Raw genomic sequence first — 17,506 nt, 5'->3', positions numbered from 1 at the left:
AACGTGGCTGATGTCCGGACTCCCGCAAACACCTGACCCCCTCCCCCCTTCCCCACACACATACTTTGTCTCCATTTTGCGGGAGAAATTGTGTCTGGACAGCCGAGCGGACAGATACAACTCGTGTTGGATGGCTTCCGTATAGGTACCTATGCGGGCGGTTTGGTTAAGAACTTTCTTAGTGTTATGGTTGCCTTTAGAGTAGGCCGCAACGAGTTTACCAAAACGCTGTAAACTTCCAGTCGGTTGTACACGCCCTTGAGCGAAAGCAAAACCAAAAAGGAGCACACTCACGCCACCATCACCAGGCACGGAGGAGCATGAGCATCCACCACGTGTGCAACTCAAACCCACCATGGAGACGGGGGAGATGGGAGACCCGGGTGGATGGCTCGACCGATGGAACCAACTTGCAGGTCATCGCCAAAATCGTCGGTCAAAAAGATCCAGACGCCCGCCATTATATAATGGCCACCCCACTCGCCGCTCTTTCCCCATCTCCTGTTTCCGCCCCCAACAAAACGTGTCCCTCCTCGCCTCCTTCCTCCTTCCTCCTCACCCTCCTCATCCGGCCGCGAAGCCAAGGGAAAGCAAGCAGAGCAACCAGAGATGCAGCGATAGACGCTGTAAAGAGGTACGATCGATCTCACTTTTCGCCTCCCGATCCAACCGAGATCCCGCTCGCTTCACTTTTCGGCTGCTCGATTGCGGTCACGGGGCCTCCCGATCCGTCAGTTCGGCCATTTGTGGGTTGTGGCTCGCGAACTCTGATCCGTGTCCATTTCTTGGATGCTCTGCTCTGCTGCTGCATGGGCGCGTGTTCTTCCCGCTCTAGAGTCCGTGCTCACTTTTGTTGCTTGCTTCGTCGTGTTGCTTGCGCGCAGGTGGCTATATAGACTTTGGTGCTGCGAGCCTTGCTGAGGAGTGCGGGAGGGGTTGCTTGATTGCTTGCTTCGGGGTCGGTGTGCGGGGTCGGTGAGCGGTGGAGATGATGGGGGGAGGGGTGGCCATGATGGATCGGCGCATGGCGTTCGCGGCGGATGGGGAGGCCGAGAAGGGCTTCGGGTTCTTTGGAGCCGGCTGCTTCGTGGGGGCGGGCGACCTCGTGGACCCGGCGCCGGAGCTGCCGGCGCGGGACAGGTTCCCCGACGAGGAGGAGAGCGAGGAGGAGGTCGACGACGACGACGTGGACGGCATCGAGGAGCTGGAGCGCCGCATGTGGCGCGACCGCATGAGGCTCAAGCGCCTCAAGGAGCTGCAGCAGCGCCAGAGCCAGAGGCCCGACGGCGGCGCGGCAGCGAGCAAGGGGCGGCCGAGGCGGCCGGCGTCGCAGCAGGACCAGCAGGCGCGGCGCAAGAAGATGTCGCGCGCGCAGGACGGGATCCTCAAGTACATGCTCAAGATGATGGAGGCGTGCAGCGCGCAGGGCTTCGTCTACGGCATCGTCCCCGAGAACGGCAAGCCCGTGGGCGGCGCCTCCGACAACCTCCGCGCCTGGTGGAAGGAGAAGGTCCGCTTCGACCGCAACGCCCCCGCGGCCATCGCCAAGCACCGGTCCGACAACGCCGCGCCGCTCTGCGGCGGGGAAGACGGGGCGGCCGCGGCGGCCGGCCCGCGCTCCCTGCACGAGCTGCAGGACACCACGCTCGGCTCCCTGCTCTCCTCGCTCATGCAGCACTGCGACCCGCCGCAGCGCCGGTTCCCGCTCGAGAAGGGCGTGCCGCCGCCGTGGTGGCCGCAGGGGCCGTCCGAGGCGTGGTGGCCCGAGGCGGGCGTGCCCGACGACCTCGGCCCGCCGCCGTACAAGAAGCCGCACGACCTCAAGAAGGCGTGGAAGGTCGCCGTGCTCACCGCCGTCATCAAGCACATGTCGCCCGACGTCGACAAGGTCCGCCGCCTCGTGCGGCAGTCCAAGTGCCTGCAGGACAAGATGACCGCCAGGGAGATCGTCACGTGGCTCGCCGTGCTCAAGGCGGAGGAGGAGCTCAGCCACAAGCTGCATCCCGGGGCCTGCCTCCCCCCGCGGCCCTCCGCCGGCGCGCTGTCGTTCGACGCCAGCTCCGGCGAGTACGACGTCGACTTCTTCGGCGAGGAGGCCGCGGACCAGATCAAGGCGCGTTCCGAGGCAGCCGCGTTCGTCGACCTCACCATGGACGCTTCCTCGAGCAACGAGTTCATGATCATGCCGCCTGCGCTGATGAAGGAAGAAACCACCGACGCCGACTTCACCCACGCCCAGAAGCGGAGCGCCACCGCGGACGCCGAGCCGGAGCTGATGCTGAACGGAAGCGCCCGCGTCTACACCTGCGAGAACGTGCAGTGCCCGCACGCCGGCCACGCGCTCGGCTTCCTCGACCGCAACGCGCGCACCGCCCACCAGTACGCCTGCAGGTACAACCACCCCGCCGCCGCCGCCGCCCAGAGCAAGCCGCCGTCGGCCTTCTTCCCGGGGGCGCCCTACAGCCCGCAGAGCCAGGCGCTCGGCGGGTTCGACTTCGGCCTGCCCGCGGCCGACCAGAGATGCCTCGCCGGGCTGATGAGCATGTACGAGACCGGCGTGGCCGCGCACAGAGGTGCAGGCGCAGTCAACGACGCCGCCGCTCCCGGCATGCAGATCGGCGGCGGCAACCTTCTGGCTCCACGGTCGCTTGCTGGCGCGAACAACGTGATGCAGCAGCAGCAGCAGCAGCAGAGCGCGGCGTTCTTCATGGGCGACGACGCGCCGTTCGGCATGGCGGCGCCGGAGCTCAGCAGGTTCGGCCAAGGGTTCGACCTGTCAGCGGCGGACTACGCCGGCGCCATGCAGCAGCCGCAGCCGCAGAAGCACGTTGGGCCCAACTGGTTCTACTGAACAACCAAGGAGGAACCACCCATGATTAGCATGCAGTAGCTCTAGGCCATTAGAATTCATAAGGCTTCCATTCTCGATCAGTCCATGGCGTCTTGCAACTGTAAGGATCCGTCAAATCCAGGCCATGTTGAGAACACTGGAATTTTTTCACAAATCACACCGAAATCAAACTGTCATTTTCTCTTTCGAAATTCTTCGGATCCGTACGTTCATCCACCTTAAAATCTTTCGAAAATCTTTGGATCCAAACCAAAACACCGACGAACTTTTTCTGTTCTTCTCCTCGCTCGTGAGAGGCGACTTTTGCTGATCTAGAAGACTTCAGCAAAGCGTGCCCTTTCATGGCCACCACGGGGTAGCTTTACACACGCACCCTCTCCCTTTCCGCTCCGCTGTTCATCGATGGCGTGCGGGTTGGTGGCGATCCATCATCCGTCACCTCGCTCGGCGAACCCCTCACATGCTCGCCAGGGACGCCATGACAGCGACTTGTCACCTGAGGCAGAGGCCATCGCGAGCCGGGAGACGGGGGCGCCCGCACCGCACACGGCGACACGCGGTCGAAGACGCTGCTGACTTTGACTGACGGGCTCAACACGGCGAAGGATGGTTTCTGTGAAATTCTCGGGGATTTCAGTTGAATCCGGTTAAGTTTTTTGCAGAAATCTGAGAATTTTACTGAGTTCGTACAGGCAAACATAAACGAACAGTGTCAGATTCAGGGACCATCATGTAACTGGAGATGCCTCCGTGGACATTTCATGAGTGGTTTCTAAGCGAACTGGCTAAGCAGGCTTAGGCCACCAAATCTGGACCCTGCCGGCTCCAAATCATTCTCGAGATCCACCTAATCCGCCCCTTATCTTAAAATAAATCACCCCTGATTAGCACCTCTGTGCGTCCAGTTGGTTTCTGATGAAACACATGCCATCAGTTGTTTAATTACTGTAGTAGTAGTACCAGACTAAACAAATCAGGAGGCACGCCTGTTTGAAGATTCCCGCGACGTGCAAAAGGGAGGAGCTAACCAACTAACTGGCACCGCGTTGAACTTCTCTCAAGAACAATTCAGTTGGTCAAAGATATTCTGTTTCTGCTCGTCCACGGTCCTTGTTAATCGGCTAGTGGGAGGAGGAACTTAATTAGGTGGGATCGCCGCTCTTGTGAAAGTAACAAAGCGAAAAATGTTGCTCGAAACATAGAGAGTATTCCACATATATGTTTTGGTTGCCTTTCTGAAACCTTTGACCGTGATATGCAGAATTCAGGCCATAGGAAATCCACATCAACTCTGAGATTCGTCTGTTCATCAGCAAGTGTGAGATTTTCTACAGACATGGAGTACTCCGTACTAACCTTGGAGATTGTTTGCCAAATTTGTGTTTCTTCTTCTCTAGAATAGATACGACGCGGACCTCCATCCAAAACGACGATAATGTGGCTATTATGGGCCCGGAGTCTGTGCTGGTACTACGTCGAGAGAAGCAGTGTATCCATCAGCACTGCACTGAAGTCCCCGGCGGGACCCCGACAGACAGACTGAATAAATTCGCGGCAACGTGGGCGAGGACGATAGATGCCGCGTCAGAGACCAGCGGCGGGCTGCCGGCCGGCCGACTCCACGAACGAAAGCGACGCCGCCCCGCCCGGTCGTCGACGCGGTACGGCGGCGCGGTGGCCCATCAAGCTACACTGAACCTGTGAATCACACGTCGCCCGCCCGCCTGCCTGCGATTGGCGAGGAGGCCGGCGATCATCGACCCCATCGGCATAGCTTCACAGTGCACTCATCACCTGACTGACTGACGGACGGACGGATTGATTCTTGTGCTGTTCCTATCTCGAACATGCCGTGGCACTGTCCAAGCGGCGGCCCGCGATGTGATCGTGGGATGCGATGCGCCTGCACAAATGGAGAGGCAGGCTAGGCGACATCTTGGTGGGCTGAGGGTGAGGGCTCTGTTCCTGCTCTGCGTGATAAGATGAGGGCCTGCTTTCGCATCTCGTGGTAGAATGAAAACTGCAGTGACAATTATCGGTGCCAAGGTTAAAGGATAGGCTAGCCAGGCAGGCCATGGAACCCACCACCCTCCTATTGGCGATCTCCCCGCCGAGCGTGATCTGGTGGTTAGTGTACAACTTAGAGCATCTTCAACATATTGTATGTTACTCTTGTTGATGACTATCATACAACTAATTTAATAGGTTGTATCCAAGCTATTTAATAGATTATGAGAAAATAAATGTGACTGCTTTCTATTTCACCTTGGAAGTTTGTGCAAAGGTTGTTGTTTAATCTATATACAACTTTCCTCTCTCTCCACATTTAATGCATGCCACATCATCACTATATCCTAGGTGGCAAATTTACCAACACATATCTTACAACTGTTGGAGATGCCCTTAATACAACTGAGCGATCGCACAGCTGCTCGACCATTTTCAAACACCGGATCAAAATCATTGAACCGCATGAGCGAAATTTAAGAAATACAAAACATATTTTGCAATTTTCTATACGAAGACTTGAGTTCTTGAATTTGATTTACATGCTTCTCCTCCCCGACACCTTTGTATCTTGTCGTTTCCTTTGCTGTCTTTGGGTGGTGTGGTGTGCCATTGTAGCGTTAGTTGTGATCTTGTAAGCCTGGTCGGTTGATGATTTTGTTAATTGAGAATCGGACTTCTCTCAAGCCTTTTTTTCTTTCTAAAAACAATTGATTTACAAGCAATATGTTTCATTTTCCGGAGCCAATAGATCAAGGGTCACACATAAGCTACATAAGTCTGGTCGCATGTCCCAGGGGCGAATCCAACAGTCTCATGAAAAACATGGGCCAAGATTTGATTGTTTTGTGTAGTAAGTGTGATTCATAGTTCTATTTCAAGGAAAAAAACATCGTACCTTATCATAATTTCTTCGTTTGTTCTCCGCTATTAATGACTTTGAAGTGACTCTTTGTTGCATGTTGAGGGATAGTTATGTGATCCAGTTATGTTAGTATTGTCGAGGGAACTTACACTACCGAAAGTATGAACCCTAGGCCTTGTTTACCATCATTGCAATACCATTTACGCTTACTTTTATCACTTGTTACCTTGCGGTTTTTATATTTTCAGATTACAAAAACTATTATCTACTATCCATATTGCATTTGTATCACCATCTCTTCGCCGAACTAGTGCACCTATACAATTTACCATTGTATTGGGTGTGTTGGGGACACGAGAGACTCTTTGTTGTTTGGTTGCAGGGTTGCTTGAGAGACCATCTTCATCCTACGCCTCCTACGGATTGATAAACCTTAGGTCATCCACTTGAGGGAAATTTGCTACTGTCCTACAAACCTCTGCACTTAGAGGCCCAACAAAGTCTACAAGAAGAAGATTGTGTAGTAGACATCAACCAGCAGGAAAGCTTGTAACGCCCGGATAATCTTGCTACAGTAATCCCACGCTAATCATGCCATGTCATCCCGATTACTGTAGCTAAACGCCCGTCAGTTCAAACCGCGTCAAATTCAAATTTAAAATTAAAATTAATGTCGGCAATAAAAGTTTTCAAAAATTGAAACAAAAATGTTCGGTGGTTGCCAAATATTACACAGGTAATTATGGGGCAGCAAACACATTTTTATAAAATGTCTAAATAGTTTAAAAGGTTTAAAAGCAGAAATGCAAATAGATAAAAACAAAACAAAAAAAGGCAAAGCAACCCCCCCCTCTCACTGGCCAAGTGGCCCAGCTGGCCTCAGCCGCCCGAACGGGCCAGCCCACCCCACGGCCCAGCCGGCCCCCCACACACTCCCTTAACCCCCACACCCCAGAAACCCTAACTCACCCCACCCCACTCGCACCACTTCCCCCCTGGATCTGGATCGGGAACTCCCGATCCCCTCGCCCCCGCACGACGACCGCGGCGCCCGGCGCCCCGCTACCTACCCCGCCGCCCCGGCGACGCCAGGCGCTCGCTGGACCTCGCCGGCGCCGCCCCATCGTCTCTTCCCCGCCGGACCCCCTCGAGCTACGACGCCGCCATCACGACGCCGCCTTGCCGGAACACGCCCTCGCTGGACCACTCCGCCGTCGTCCTCGACCTCCTCCTCGTCCCCCGTTGCCACTGGCCCTACGACCTCGCCGTGAGCACCGCTCCTTCTCCTCTTCCCCGCTTCGCCACACACGCATCGGCCGGCTGCGCCGCTGGCCTCCCACAGCCACTGCCACTCGCCCGCTGGTGCCTCACTGCGCGCGCGTCGCGCCATCCGCGCCTCGCGCGTGGCCGCCTCTGCTCCCCGTCGACGCGCCGCCGCCCGTGCCGTTCGCTGCTTCAGCCCCGCCGCTCCTGCCTTTACCCGCTCCGGCTGCCGCAGCCCGCGCGCCGCTGCCAGGCCCCGCCAGCCGCGACCCCTGCCCTTGTCGGCGACCTCCTCCGTCCCGGCCGGCGTCCAGGGCCAGCCGGGCTGCGCCCATCCCTGGCCGTCGTCGTGCCCCGCCGTGGCCGCCTGCGCCGACGCCCGCGTGCCCCTGGGCGTGCGCCCGTAACCGTCGCCCGCGCCCTGTATGCCCTGGGGCCTATGACAGATGGGCCCCATGCCCAGAATGTTTTAATTTTAAAAAAAGAATTAAAAAAAGTAATAATAATAAAAATAATTAAATAAATAATAATTATTAAATTAATTAATTAAAGAATTAATTAAATTAAATTAATTAATCTTGATTAGGTTAACCTAATTACTAGTTAACTTAATTAACCCCTGATTAGCCTAATCAATCAATGACATGCGGGACCCACAAATAGTTGACCCAGTCAACTGCACAGTTGACTGCTGACATCAGCATGATGTCATGCTGACGTCATCCTTTACTGTTCCGAATAATGTTGAATTTAAATAATTAAATAAATCCTAAAAATGAATTAAGTCTTTTAAAATTAATATAAAATAAACCGTAGCTCAGATGAAAATACTTTCTACATGAAAGTTGTTCAGAACGACGAGACGAATCCGGATACGCAGCCCGTTCGTCCGCCACGCATCCCTAACCTATCGAACTCGCAACTTTCCCCCTCCGGTTCACCGGTCCGAAAACGCGAAACACCGGGGATACTTTCCCGGATGTCATCCCCCTTCACCGGTATCACCTACTACCGCGTTAGGGCACGTCTAACGCCGTTACTTGTCATGTCATGCATCACTATGCATATGCTTGCATTATATTTATTGTTTCTTCCCCCTCTTCTCTCGCTAGACACCGAGACCGACGCCGCTGCTACCCAGTACGACTACGGTGTTGACGACCCCTCTCTCTTGCCAGAGCAACCAGGCAAGCCCCCCCCTTTGATCACCAGATATCGCCTACTCTTCTCTATACTGCTTGCATTAGAGTAGTGTAGCATGTTACTGCTTTCCGTTATTCCTATCCTGATGCATAGCCTGTCCTTGCTACTACAGTTGTTACCCTTACCTGCTATCCTACTGCTTAGTATAGGATGCTAGTGTTCCATCAGTGGCCCTACACTCTTGTCCGTCTGCCATGCTATACTACTGGGCCGTGATCACTTCGGGAGGTGATCACGGGCATATACTATATACTCTACATTGATACATTACCTGTGATACTGTTCGGACATGGGGGCTGAAGGGGCAGGTGGCTCCATCCCGGTAGAGGTGGGCCTGGGTTCCCGACGGCCCCCGACTGTTACTTTGAGGCGGAGCGACAGGGCAGGTTGAGACCACCTAGGAGAGAGGTGGGCCTGGCCCTGGTCGATGTTCGCGGATACTTAACACGTTTAACGAGATCTTGGTATTTGATCTGAGTCTGGCTACTGGCCTATATGCACTAACCATCTACGCTGGGACAGTTATGGGCACTCGACGTCGTGGTATCAGCCGAAGCATTTCGTGACGCCAGCGACTGAGCGGCGCGCGCCGGGTTGGACCGCGTAACGTGACTTCCTTTGTAATGGAGGTTGCTAGGTCTGCTCTCCGGCCGCGTACGCAACGTGAAGGTGTGCTATGGGCGATGGGCCCAGACCCTTGTGCGCTTAGGTTTAGACCGGCGTGCTGGCCTCTCTGTTGTGCCTAGGTGGGGCTGCGACGTGTTGATCTTCCGAGGCCGGGCATGACCCAGGAAAGTGTGTCCGGCCAAATGGGATCGAGCGTGTTGGGTTATGTGGTGCACCCCTGCAGGGAAGTTAAACTATTCGAATAGCCGTGATCTTCGGTAACAGGACGACTTGGAGTTGTACCTTGACCTTATGACAACTAGAACCGGATACTTAATAAAACACACCCGTCCAAGTGCCAGATACAACCGGTGCTCGCTCTCTCACAGGGCGACAAGGGGAGGATCATCGGTTAGGATTATGCTATGTGATGCTACTTGGTGAACTTATCATCTACTCTCTTCTACATGCTGCAAGACGGAGGCTGCCAGAAGCGTAGTCTTCGAAAGGACTAGCTATCCCCCTCTTATTCCGGCATTCTACAGTTCAGTCCACATATGATAGCCTTATTCCAGTTGATACCAATGCATACATATGTAGTGTAGCTCCTTGCTTGCGAGTACTTTGGATGAGTACTCACGGTTGCTTTCTCCCTCTTTCCCACCTATCCCTTCTACCTGGTTGTCGCAACCAGATGTTGGAGCCCAGGAGCCAGACGCCACCGTCGACGACGACTCCTACTACATCGGAGGTGCCTACTACTACGTGCTGCCCGCTGACGACGACCAGGAGTAGTTAGGAGGATCCCAGGCAGGAGGCCTGCGCCTCTTTCGATCTGTATCCCAGTTTGTGCTAGCCTTCTTAAGGCAAACTTGTTTAACTTATGTCTGTACTCAGATATTGTTGCTTCCGCTAACTCGTCTATGATCGAGCTCTTGTATTCGAGCCCTCGAGGCCCCTGGCTTGTAATATGATGCTTGTATGACTTATTTTATTGGTAGAGTTGTGTTGTGATATCTTCCCGTGAGTCCCTGATCTTGATCGTACACGTTTGCGTGTATGATTAGTGTACGGTCAAAACGGGGGCGTCACAAAGCTCCTGGGCTTCATTGTGTCCAGTAGAGGGATTGAAGCTAATCCGGCCAAAATCCGAGCTCTGTCACAGTTGGCTATCCCAACGGACCTCAAACAAATTCAGAAACTGACTGGATGTGTGGCGGCTCTCAGCCACTTTATCTCCCACTTAGGAGAAAAGGCTTTACCCCTTTATCGCCTCCTTCGGCGCACCGAACACTTCGAGTGGACAGACGCTGCCACAGCCGGATTGGAAGAAATAAAAGCCATTTTGGCAACCAACCCAATCCTGGCCGCACCAAACATTGGCGAGCCAATGTTGTTGTATATTGCGGCAACTCATCAAGTTGTAAGCGCAGTGCTTGTCGTCGAACGAGAAGCTAACGGACATAAATTCCCTCTTCAAAAGCCGGTATACTATGTATCCACTGTCATCACTCCATGCAAATCACGGTACCCACATTATCAAAAGATAACTTATGCGGTATTCATGGCATCCCGAAAGCTGCGACACTACTTTCAAGAGTTCGATTACAGTAGCCTCGGAAGTGCCACTTAATGATATTATAAACAACCACGACGTTACGGGCCGGATTGCCAAATGGGCCATTGAGCTCGTCCCGTTCAACATAACATACAAACCTTGGCGAGCCATTAAGTCGCAAGTATTGGCCGACTTTGTCGCCGAGTGGACGGAGGCCGAACTCCCTAAAGAGTACGGTGCATACTCCAATTGGATCATGCACTTCGACGGTTCTAAAATGTTGGCTGGTCTAGGGGCGGACGTCGTCCTGACGTCCCCAACCGGAGATACCGTTCAGTACGTACTGCAAATATTGTATACAGACTCCAACAACGCAGCCGAATACGAAGCTCTATTGCATGGTCTTCGGATGGCAGTCTCCATGGGCATTCAATGCTTGGAGGTGCGTGGGGATTCAAACCTCGCAATATCCCAAATAAATGGAGACTTTGATGCCAAGGATCTGAAAATGGCGGCCTATCGAAACGCCGTCCTAAAAATGTCAGCTCGGTTCGAGGGGCTCGAATTTCACCATGTGGCTCGGGAAAACAATCAGGCGGCGGATATCCTCACCCGCATCGGCGCAAAACGCGATGCGGTCCCCCCAACATATTTTTGGAGAGGCTGTTCAAGCCATCCGTAGTATGGGAAGGGGACACCGGTAACAATAGTCCAGACCCGGCCAAAATACCCGATACCGAACACTCGGACACAATCGGAGGCTCCGCCACCGAAATAACACCTTCAGCCCACGTAATAATGGCTATCATTGCCCCGTGGACAGAACCATTCCTCGCCTACCTAACTAGACAGGAACTTCCGGAGGACCAAAATGAGGTACGCTTCATAGTGCGGCGATCCAAGGCCTACAGGGTCCATGAGGGAGAATTGTACAAGAAAAGCACTACCGGAGTCCTTCAAAGGTGCATCTCCGAAGAGAAAGGGCGGAACCTTTTGGCAGAAATTCACGCCGGACTCAACGGTCACCACGCCGTAGCCCGGGCTCTTGTAAGCAAGGCCTTCCATACATGATTCTATTGGCCAACGGCCCCGGCAGATGCACAGGACTTGGTCCAACGTTGCGCCGGTTGCCAGCTCTTTGCAAATCAAAGCCACATGCCACCCACCGCCCTCCAAACAATCCCCATTACGTGGCCCTTCGCGGTCTGGGGGCTTGACATGGTTGGTATTGGGGAACGTAGTAATTTCAAAAAAATTCCTACGCACACGCAAGATCATGGTGATGCATAGCAACGAGAGGGGAGAGTGTTGTCTACGTACCCTCGTTGACCGTTCGCGGAAGCGTTATATCAACGCGGTTGATGTAGTCGTACGTCTTCACGTCCGACCGATCCAAGTACCAAAAGCAAGGCACCTCCGAGTTCTGCACACGTTCGGCTCGGTGACGTCCTCGCCTTCTCGATCCAGCAAGAGGGGCGAAGTAGTAGATGAGTTCCGGCAGCACGACGGCGTGGTGACGGTGTTGGTGAAGAACAATCTCCGCAGGGCTTTGCCTAAGCACTAAAAAAACTATGACAAAGGATAAACTAGAGGGGATGGGGTTGCCGGCACATGGCTTGGTGTTTCTTGATGTGTCTTTGGTGCTAGCCCTACCCCTCTATTTATATGTTGAGCCCTGGGGTCAAAACTTGGAGTAAAAGCCTCCTCAAAGTCGGTTTCACCCGAAAGGCAAGAGTCCTTCTCGGACTCCAGGGCTAGACGCCAGGGTTCCCGGCGTCTACCCCGTAGACGCCAGGGTTCCTGGCGTCTAGCCTCTGGTCTCCGCAAAACTTCCTTTTGCACTTTCCAAAATCCTCGTGGGCTTTCCCCTTTGGCCCAGATAAAGTGTTCTCGTGCCCAAACATTTCGGGAAACATACGGAACCCCTTCTGGTGAATTCTGGAACCCTTACGGAGATCAAACACTACTATCCCATATATCAAACTTTATCTTCGGACCATTCCGGAGTTCCTTGTCATGTCCGTGATCTCATCCCGGACTCTGAACAACATTCGGTCATCAACATACATAACTCACATAGTACTATATCGTCAACGAATGTTAAGCGTGCGGACCCTACGGGTTCGAGAACTATGTAGACATGACCGAGACACCTCTCTGGTCAATAACCAATAGCGGGACCTGGATGCCCATATTGGCTCCTACATATTCTATGAAGATCTTTATCGGTCAGACCGCATAACAACATACGTTGTTCCCTTTGTCATCGGTATGTTACTTGCCCGAGATTCGATCGTCGGTATCTCAATACCTAGTTCAATCTCGTTACCGGCAAGTCTCTTTACTCGTTCCGTAATACATCATCCCGCAACTAACTCATTAGTTGCAATGCTTGCAAGGCTTATAGTGATGTGCATTACCGAGTGGGCCCAGAGATACCTCTCCGACAATCGGAGTGACAAATCCTAATATCGAAATACGCCAACCCAACAAGTACCTTTGGAGACACCTGTAGAGCACCTTTATAATCACCCAGTTATGTTGTGACCTTTGGTGGCACACAAAGTGTTCCTCCGGTAAACGGGAGTTGCATAATCTCATAGGCATAGGAACATGTATAAGTCATGAAGAAAGCAATAGCAACAAACTAAACGATCAAGTGCTAAGCTAACGGAATGGGTCAAGTCAATCACATCATTCTCCTAATGATGTGATCTTGTTTAATCAAATGACAACTCATGTCTATGGTTAGGAAACTTAACCATCTTTGATCAACGAGCTAGTCAAGTAGAGGCATACTAGTGACACTCTGTTTGTCTATGTATTCACACATGTATTATGTTTCCGGTTAATACAATTCTAGCATGAATAATAAACATTTATCATGATATAAGGAAATAAATAATAACTTTATTATTGCCTCTAGGGCATATTTCCTTCAGTCTCCCACTTGCTCTAGAGTCAATAATCTAGTTCACATCGCCATGTGATTTAACATCAATTGTTCACATCACCATGTGATTAACACCCATAGTTCACATCGACATGTGACCAACACCCAAAGGGTTTACTAGAGTCAATAATCTAGTTCACATCGCTATGTGATTAACACCCAAAGAGTACTGAGGTGTGATCATGTTTTGCTTGTGAGAGAAGTTTAGTCAAAGAGTCTGCCACATTCAGATCTGTAAGTATTTTGCAAATTTCTATGTCAACAATGCTCTGCATGGAGATACTCTAGCTAATTACTCCCACTTTCAATATGTATCCAGATTGAGACTTAGAGTCATCTGGATCAGTGTCAAAACTTGCATCGACGTAACCCTTTACGACGAACCTTTTGTCACCTCCATAATCGAGAAACATATCCTTATTCCACTAAGGATAATTTTGACCAATGTCCAGTGATCTACTCCTAGATCACTATTGTACTCCCTTGCCAAACTCAGGGCAGGGTATACAATAGGTCTGGTACATAGCATGGCATACTTTATAGAACCAATGGCTGAGGCATAGGGAATGACTTTCATTCTGTCTCTATCTTTTGCCGTGGTCGGGTTTTGAGTCTTACTCAACTTCACACCTTTGTAACACAGGCAAGAACTCCTTCTTTGACTGTTCCATTTTGAACTACTTCAAAATCTTGTCAAGGTATGTACTCATTGAAAAACTTATCAAGCGTCTTGATCTATCTCTATAGATCTTGATGCTCAATATGTAAGCAGCTTCACCGAGGTCTTTCTTTGAAAAACTCCTTTCAAACATTCCTTTATGCTTTGCAGAATAAATCTACATTATCTCCGATCAACAATATGTCATACACATATATTTATCAGAAATGTTGTAGTGCTCCCACTCACTTTCTTGTAAATACAGGCTTCACCGCAAGTCTGTATAAAACTATATGCTTTGATCAACTTATCAAAGCGTATATTCCAACTCCGAGATGCTTGCACCAGTCCATAGATGGATCGCTGGAGCTTGCATACTTTGTTAGTACCTTTAGGATTGACAAAACCTTCTGGTTGCATCATATAAAACTCTTCTTTAATAAATCCATTAAGGAATGCAGTTTTGTTTATCCATTTGCCAGATTTCATAAAATGCAGCAATTGCTAACATGATTCGGACAGACTTAAGCATAGATACGAGTGAGAAACTCTCATCGTAGTCAACACCTTGAACTTGTCAAAAACCTTTTTGCGACAATTCTAGCTTTGTAGATAGTAACACTACTATCAACGTCCGTCTTCCTCTTGAAGATCCATTTAATCTCAATGTCTCGCCGATCATTGGGCAAGTCAATCAAAGTCCATACTTTGTTCTCATACATGGATCTCATCTCAGATTTCATGGCCTCAAGCCATTTCGCGGAATCTGGGCTCATCATCGCTTCCTCATAGTTCGTAGGCTCGTCATGGTCAAGTAACATGACCTCTAGAACAGGATTATTGTACCACTCTCGTGCGGATCTCACTCTGGTTTACCTACGAGGTTCGGTAGTAACTTGATCTGAAGTTACATGATCATCATCATTAGCTTCCTCACTAATCGATGTAGTAGTCACAGGAACAGATTTCTGTGATGAACTACTTTCCAATAAGGGAGCAGGTACAGTTACCTCATCAAGTTCTACTTTCCTCCCACTCACTTCTTTCGAGAAAAACTCCTTTTCTAGAAAGGATCCATTCAAAGTAATGAATATATTGCCTTCGGATCTGTGATAGAAGGTGTACCCAACATTTTCTTTTGGGTATCCTATGAATACGCACTTCTCCGATTTGGGTTAGAGCTTATCAGGTTGAAACTTTTTCACATAAGCATTGCAACCTCAAACTTTAAGAAACGACAGCTTAGGTTTCTTGCCAAACCATTGTTCATACGGTGTCGTCTCAACGGATTTAGATGGCGCCCTATTTAACGTGAATGCAGCTGTCTCTAATGCATAACCCCAAAACGATAGTGGTAGATCGGTAAGAGACATCATAGATCGCACCATATCTAATAAAGTACGGTTATGACGTTCAGACACACCATTACACTGTGGTGTTCCAGGTGGCGTGAATAGTGAAACTATTTCACATTGTTTTAACTGAAGGCCAAACTCTTAACTCAAATATTTTACCTCTGCGATCATATCGTAGAAACTTTTTATTTTCTTGTTACGATGATTCTCCACTTCACTCTGAAATTCTTTGAACTTTTCAAATGTTTCAGACTTGTATTTTAATAAGTAGATATACCCATATCCGCTCAAATCATCTGTGAAGGTCGGAAAATAACGATACTTGCCGTGAGCCTTAACACTCATCGGACCGCATACATCAGTATGTATTATTTCCAATAAGTCAGTTGCTCGCTCCATTGTTCCGAAGAACGGAGTCTTAGTCATCTTGCCCATGAGGCATGGTTCGCAAGCATCAACTGATTCATAATCAAGTGATTCCAAAAGCCCATCAGCATGGATTTTCTTCATGCGCTTTACACCAATATGACCTAAACGGCAGTGCCACAAATAAGTCGCATTATCATTATTAACTTTGCATCTTTTGGCTTCAATATTATGAAAATGTGTATCACCACGATCGAGATCCAACAAACCATTTTCATTGGGTGTATGACCATAGAAGGTTTTATTCATGTAAACAGAACAACAATTTATTCTCTTACTTAAATGAATAATCGTATTGCAATAAACATGATCAAATCATATTCATGCTCAACGCAAACACCAAATAACACTTATTTAGGTTCAACACTAATCCCAAAATTATAGGAGTGTGCGATGATGATCATATCAATCTTGGAACCACTTCCAACACACATCGTCACTTCACCCTTAACTAGTCTATGTTCATTCTGCAACTCCCGTTTCGAGTTACTACTCTTAGCAACTGAACCAGTATCAAATACCGAGGGGTTGCTACGAACACTAGTAAAATACACATCAATAATCTGTATATCAAATATACCTTTGTTCACTTTGCCATCCTTCTTATCCGCCAAATACTTGGGGCAGTTCCGCTTCCAGTGACCAGTCCCTTTGCAGTAGAAGCACTTAGTCTCAGGCTTAGGACCAGACTTAGGCTTCTTCACTTGAGCAGCAACTTGCTTGCCGTTTTTCTTGAAGTTCCCCTTCTTCCCTTTGCCCTTTTCTTGAAAGTAGTGGTCTTGTCTACCATCAACACTTGATATTTTTCTTGATTTCTACCTTCGTCGATTTCAGCATTACGAAGAGCTTGGGAATCATTTCCATTATCCCTTGCATATCATAGTTCATCATGAAGTTCTACTAACTTGGTGATGGTGACTAGAGAATTCTATCAATCACTATTTTATCTGGAAGATTAACTCCCACTTGATTCATGCGATTGTAGTACCCAGACAATCTGAGCACATGCTCACTGCTTGAGCTATTCTCCTCCATCTTTTAGCTATAGAACTTGTTGGAGACTTCATATCTCTCAACTCGGGTTTTTGCTTGAAATATTAACTTCAACTCCTGGAACATCTCATATGGTCCATGACGTTCAAAACGTCTTTGAAGTCCCGATTCTAAGCCGTTTAAGCATGGTGCACTAAACTATCAAGTAGTCATCATATTGAGCTAGCCAAATGTTCATAACATCTGCATCTGTTCCTGCAATAGGTTTGTCACCTAGCAGTGCATCAAGGACATAATTCTTCTGTGCAGCAATGAGGATAAACCTCAGATCATGGATCCAATCCGCATCATTGCTACTAACATCTTTCAACTTAGTTTTCTCTAGGAACATATCAAAAATAAAACAGGGGAGCTAAACGCGAGCTATTGATCTAGTGATACATCATTCCGCAACTAACTCATTTAGTTGCAATGCTTGCAAGGCTTAAGTGATGTGCATTACCGAGAGGGCCCAGAGATACCTCTCCGACAATCGGAGTGACAAATCCTAATCTCGAAATACGCCAACCCAACAAGTACCTTTGGAGACACCTGTAGAGCACCTTTATAATCACCCAGTTACATTGTGACGTTTGGTGGCACACAAAGTGTTCCTCCGGTAAACGGGAGTTGCATAATCTCATAGTCATAGGAACATGTATGAGTCATGAAGAAAGCAATAGAAACAAACTAAACGATCAAGTGCTAAGCTAACGGAATGGGTCAAGT

General features: G+C 49.9%; 1 protein-coding gene across 1 annotated transcript; it reads left to right on the top strand.

The window, feature by feature from the left end:
* The first annotated feature begins 473 nt into the window (after positions 1-473).
* Positions 474-3,042, top strand: LOC125535573 (protein ETHYLENE-INSENSITIVE 3-like 2). The gene is made up of 2 exons (XM_048698640.1): positions 474-634; positions 885-3,042. The coding sequence occupies exon 2, from the start codon at positions 989-991 to the stop codon at positions 2,849-2,851; it is 1,863 nt and encodes a 620-aa protein (XP_048554597.1). The 5' UTR covers positions 474-634; positions 885-988; the 3' UTR covers positions 2,852-3,042.
* The last annotated feature ends 14,464 nt before the right edge of the window (positions 3,043-17,506 follow it).

The sequence above is a fragment of the Triticum urartu genome, chromosome 2, assembly GCF_003073215.2.
Source record: "Triticum urartu cultivar G1812 chromosome 2, Tu2.1, whole genome shotgun sequence".
NCBI classification, from domain to species: domain Eukaryota; kingdom Viridiplantae; phylum Streptophyta; class Magnoliopsida; order Poales; family Poaceae; genus Triticum; species Triticum urartu.
Note: the sequence above shows the minus strand (reverse complement) of the source record. Positions and strands in the feature narration are given on the sequence as shown.

Bases quoted from the DNA above. Each gene is read 5' to 3' on its own strand.
- LOC125535573 (XM_048698640.1), top strand. From the start codon at position 989: ATGATGGGGGGAGGGGTGGCCATGATGGATCGGCGCATGGCGTTCGCG.